The sequence below is a fragment of the Myotis lucifugus genome, unplaced genomic scaffold (genome assembly GCF_000147115.1).
Source record: "Myotis lucifugus unplaced genomic scaffold, Myoluc2.0 scaffold_41, whole genome shotgun sequence".
Taxonomy (NCBI): Eukaryota; Metazoa; Chordata; class Mammalia; order Chiroptera; family Vespertilionidae; genus Myotis; species Myotis lucifugus.
In genome coordinates, this window is record NW_005871089.1 from 3,999,883 (window position 1) to 4,004,882 (window position 5,000).

Consider the following 5,000-nt stretch of genomic DNA (forward strand, 5'->3'; position numbering starts at 1 on the left):
TGATACTACCACAATCAAGCTTAACTACACAAGACTGTGCACAAAGCCCCAAAGGGGTGCACCAAGAGTGTCCACCTCAGGTAATTGGGGAGGCTGAGCCACTGGCCCTATAGGACACCTAGCACAGAAAGCCACTCTATCGACACAGCGAAGGATAAAAAAAATGCCGAGACAAAGAAACAGGACACAAATGACAGAAATGGAGGAAAGCAAACTACTGGATATAGAGTTCAAAACCCACACTTTTAAGGTTTTTCAAGAACTTTCTAGAAACCACTGATAAATTTAGTAAGACCCTCAAAAAGTCTTGTGAGACCGCCGATAAATATAGTGAGACCCTCAAGAAATCTAGTGAGACCCTCGAGGATATGAAAAAGGACCAACTAAAAATTAAGCATACACTGACTGAAATAAAGGATATTATGCAGAGTTCCAACAGCAGACTAGAGGATCGCAAGAATCAAGTCAAAGATTTGAGAAATACGAAGAAGCAAAAAACACCCAACCGGAAAAACAAAAAGAAAAAAGAATCCAAAAATACGAAGATAGTGTAAGGAGCCTCTGGGACAGCTTCAAGTGTACCAACATCCGAATTATAGGGGTGCCAGAAGAAGAGAGAGAGCAAGATATTGAAAACCTATTTGAAGAAATGACAGAAAACTTCCCCTACCTGGTGAAAGAAATAGACTTACAAGTCCAGAAAGTGCAGAGAACCCCAAACAAAAGGAATCCAAAGAGGACCACACCAAGACACATCATAATTAAAATGCCAAGAGCAAAAGACAAAGAGAGAATCTTAAAAGCAGCAAGAGAAAAAAAGTCAGTTACCTACAAGGGAGTACCCATACGACTGTCAGCTGATTTCTCAACTGAAATTTGCAGGCCAGAAGGGAGTGGCAAGAAATATTCAAAGTGATAATGCCAAGAATCTACAACCAAGATTACTTTATCCAGCAAAGCTATCATTCAGAATTGAAGGTCAGAGAAAGAGCTTCACAGATAAGGAAAAGCTAAAGGAGTTCACCACCAAACCAGCATTATATGAAATGCTGAAAGGTATCCTTTAAGAAGAGGAAGAAGAAGAAAAAGGTAAAGATACAAATTATGAACAACAAATACACATCTATCAGCAAGTGAATCAAAAAATCAAGTGAATAAATAATCTGATGAACAGAATAAACTGGTGATTATAATAGAATCAGGGGCATAGAAAGGGAATGGACTGACTGTTCTGGGGGGGGGGAAGGGGTGTGGGGGATGTGGGAAGAGACTGGACAAAAATCATGCACCTATGGATGAGGACAGTGGGGGGTGGGTGAGAGCGGAGGGTCGGGTGGGAACCGGGTGGAGGGGAGCTATGGGGGGAAAAAAGAGGAACAACTGTAATAATCTGAACAATAAAGATTTAATTTAAAAATAAATAAATAAATGTATACCCCCCTCCACCATTTATAAAAATGTATGCTAAAAATATTTTTAACATAAATTAGGATTTTCATTACAAAAAAATAAAAAAGAGTAAATTTCAGATATTATCCTACCTAAATAATTCCTTGTATGTTTCCTAGAAAAGGGACACTCTCCTAAAAAACCACCCATCAATTTTGGTAATTTAATCTTGATACAATACTATCATTTAATCCATAGATACTGTTCAAATTTAACTGCTTATCTCAGTGGTCTTAATAGCAAAAAATAAAACAAAAGTAGAAACTTTTAACCTCCCCCCCCCCCCTTTCTTTCTCAACCCGGATTACATGTTTTACTTAGTAGTTGTTTCTTTAGACTTTTAATCTCAGATCATTCTTTTTCCTTGTCTTATTTGGGGTTTTCTGATTGTTCCCTATGAATCGATTCAGATTTTGCATTTTTTGGAGGAATAGAATAGTGATGCTCCGTTCTTCTTAGTGCATCGTATTAGGAAGCATGTGATGCTTTGTTTCATTACTGGTGATGTTAATCTTTATTATTAGTTAAGGTGGTCTATGCTATGTTTCTCACTATAAAGTTGATAAAATATTTCATACTTTTATTAATTTGGGGAAGAGATAATTTGATACCCTATAAATATTCTATTTCTCATCCAACTTCTACCTGTTATTTTTTGCATCTATTTATAATTCATTATCCCAGATTTAGCCAGAGGAAACTCCCTTCAGTCTGACTTTTGTGTCCTTTTGATTTATCCACATTATTCTTTGGGTACTTGCTTCTTTGCTGTCACAAGACATTCCAGGTTCATCTTATACTCCCCTATACCAGGCCTAGAATCAGCTGTTTCTCCAAGGAGCACTGGTTCCTTGTAATGGAGGATGGTATTTAGAAATCAAGATTAAGTCACCATATATACTCATTGCCACTGGAGTGACATTGATCTGGACTCTCTGGACAGATGATTGTATATGAAACATACATATTTCATATATACACATTTGCATCTATATATACATCTTTCAATAGTTGTATATCCTATGTAATAGAGAGCTAATATGCTAATGGTGATCATGCCATCATGCCATAACATCCAGGAGGCTGCGTGCGCAGGTGGCCAGGGCTGCGTGCTTGGCGAGGCACGCGTGGGTGGGTGGGGACTTGATGCTGCCTCCTTCTGGACAAAGCAGCAGTGGCTGCCTGAGGCTCAGGCAAGTTGCCGATGGCGGCTGCCGCTGCCCAAGGCCGGCACAAATGCTCAGGCAAGCTGCAGATGGCAACTGCCGCTGCCCAGGGCCGGCATAAGCCTCAGGCAAGCCGTAGATGTTGGCTGCTGCTGCCCAGAGCCAGCCCGAGGCTCAGGCAAGCTGTGGATGGTGGCTGCCGCTGTCCAGGGCCCTAGGCTCAGGCAGCGAGGGCCGGGTCGAGGCTTAGGCAAACCACGGTGGCTGCGAGGGCCGAGGCTCAGGCAGCCGTGTGGCTGGCAGTGGCAGTAGCAGAGGTGTGATGGGGGCGTTGCCTTCCCCTGATTGCCGGGTCGCCTCCCGCAGAGGGAGGCCAGAGGCAGCAGCAGCAAGGGGGTGATGGGGAGGTGCCTTCCCCTGATCAGCCATCAGTAGGACATCCTCTGAGTGCTCCAGGACTGTGAGAAGTAGCAGGCCGGGCTGAGGGACACCCCCTTCAGTGCACGAATTTTCGTGCACCAGGTCTCTAGTAATTATATAAAACCATAAGTTTACACTGTTACCTCTATTCTAGTCTAATATCATGGGATTCATTCAGCCCTTCTGCTTTTCCATATTTGTACTGTACTTCTCTGACTGTGAGGAATATGACAAGTATCCCTGGCACATTTACTTGTTTGATTTGTAATTCTGTGTGTAGCCAGTTTCCTGATTCATGAACCTCCTTCTTGACCCTGGTTCCACCATACATGTGGCCACATGGGTTGACTTGCTGCTGGTTCCCATCACTTCATTTAAAAGTAATGTTTAGCTACATTTTATTTCTTCTTTCTCTTTAATTTTCAGGTCTTCCAAGATTTGCCAGTCAACCAGAACATTCTTCAGTTTATGCTGGGGACAGTGCAATTCTGAATTGTGAAGTTAATGCAGATTTGGTCCCATTTGTGAGATGGGAACAGAACAGGCAGCCTCTTCTTCTGGATGATAGAGTCCTCAAACTTCCAAGTGGGACACTGGTTATCAGCAACACAACTGAAGGAGATGGGGGACTTTATCGCTGCATAGTTGAAAGTGGCGGGCCACCAAAGTACAGTGATGAAGCTGAATTAAAAGTTCTTCCAGGTATTCATTTACTATCAGGACTGATGGTGTTATGTTTATTGATGGGTAAAATTTGTTCTCTTAGAATTTTTTTTATAAACACTGTTAAAAATGTGCTGCGAAATATTAACGTCAGCATAAAGCGTCCTACAAGGGGGAAAAAGAAGAAAACATACAAGAAAGATCTATACTTTAATGAATACAATTAGTCAGTAAATATTTATCAAGCAGTAAAGTATATTCAATGTCTATTGCATTCTTCTTGACCGAAGAAACATTAACTCTTTGTCTTTTGTCAGGTCTCCCCACTCCTTTGAGTTTGGTTACTTCCCTATAATAGATTTTTTTTTATAGTTAAATCTTTTTACTTGTAAGAATTAGAGTCTCACTCAGGCTAGTTCATACAACAGATGGGCAGAGTGGTAGCTGTTACTATAGCAGCTCTCAAGACACTGGTAAGCAAGAGTTCTTGGATCTTTATAGTACTCCCTCATTTTAATGTAAAACCAGCTCCTCTTCCCATCTTTCCTTCTCTTTGTGGGTTCTCACTCTCTCTGCTCCTATTGGCTTTCCTCAGACCTGTTTTGTGCTATCTTTACTCAACTGTGTAACAACTTCTTACCCATAACTTTCTCTCACCTGTAGCTCATTGTAGTCCCTTTAGCCTCTTAGTGTTTCATGACCTTTCAGCTTCTACACCCACAGCTAGGTGCCTGATTCTTTCCACATTTCTTATTTTGAATGTGAGTTTATGAATATAATTGGACCATCCCTATGTTGTGTGGGTAGTTTTTATATATGACTAGAGGCTCAGTGCACAAAATGCATGCACAGGTAGGGTCCCTAGTGGCTGCCAGCTGCCGGCCAGGGCCTCTGTTCCCCAGATGCCGGCCGGGGCCTTCCTTCATTCTGCACTGTCCCCTAGTAGTTAGCACACATCATAGCGAGCGAATGAACTCCCAGTTGGTCGAACTCCCAAGAGGACACTTTGCATATTAGGCTTTTATATATATAGAAGATATAACCGGAAGTGGAATTGCTGGGTCATAGGCAGTTCCATTTTTAATTTTTTGAGGGCCCTCCATACTGTATTCCACACTGGCTGCACCAATCTGCATTCCCACCAACAGTGCACAAGGTTTCCCTTTTCTCCACGTCCTTACCAACACTTTTTTGTTGATTTATAGCCATTCTGACAGGTGTGAGGTGATATCTCATTGTGGTTGTAATTTGCATTTATCTGCTGATGATTAGTGAGCATCTTTTCATGTGTCTAATAGCCAT

At 41.7% G+C, this 5,000-nt stretch overlaps 1 protein-coding gene across 1 annotated transcript in view; it reads left to right on the forward strand.

The window, feature by feature from the left end:
* Positions 1-5,000, forward strand: part of NEO1 (neogenin 1) — a 214,842-nt gene that overhangs the window by 13,614 nt on the left and 196,228 nt on the right. The window contains exon 3 of the mRNA XM_023753169.1: positions 3,462-3,737. Within this exon, the coding sequence (XP_023608937.1) occupies positions 3,462-3,737 (276 nt within the window). The remainder of the gene's footprint in view (positions 1-3,461; positions 3,738-5,000) is intronic.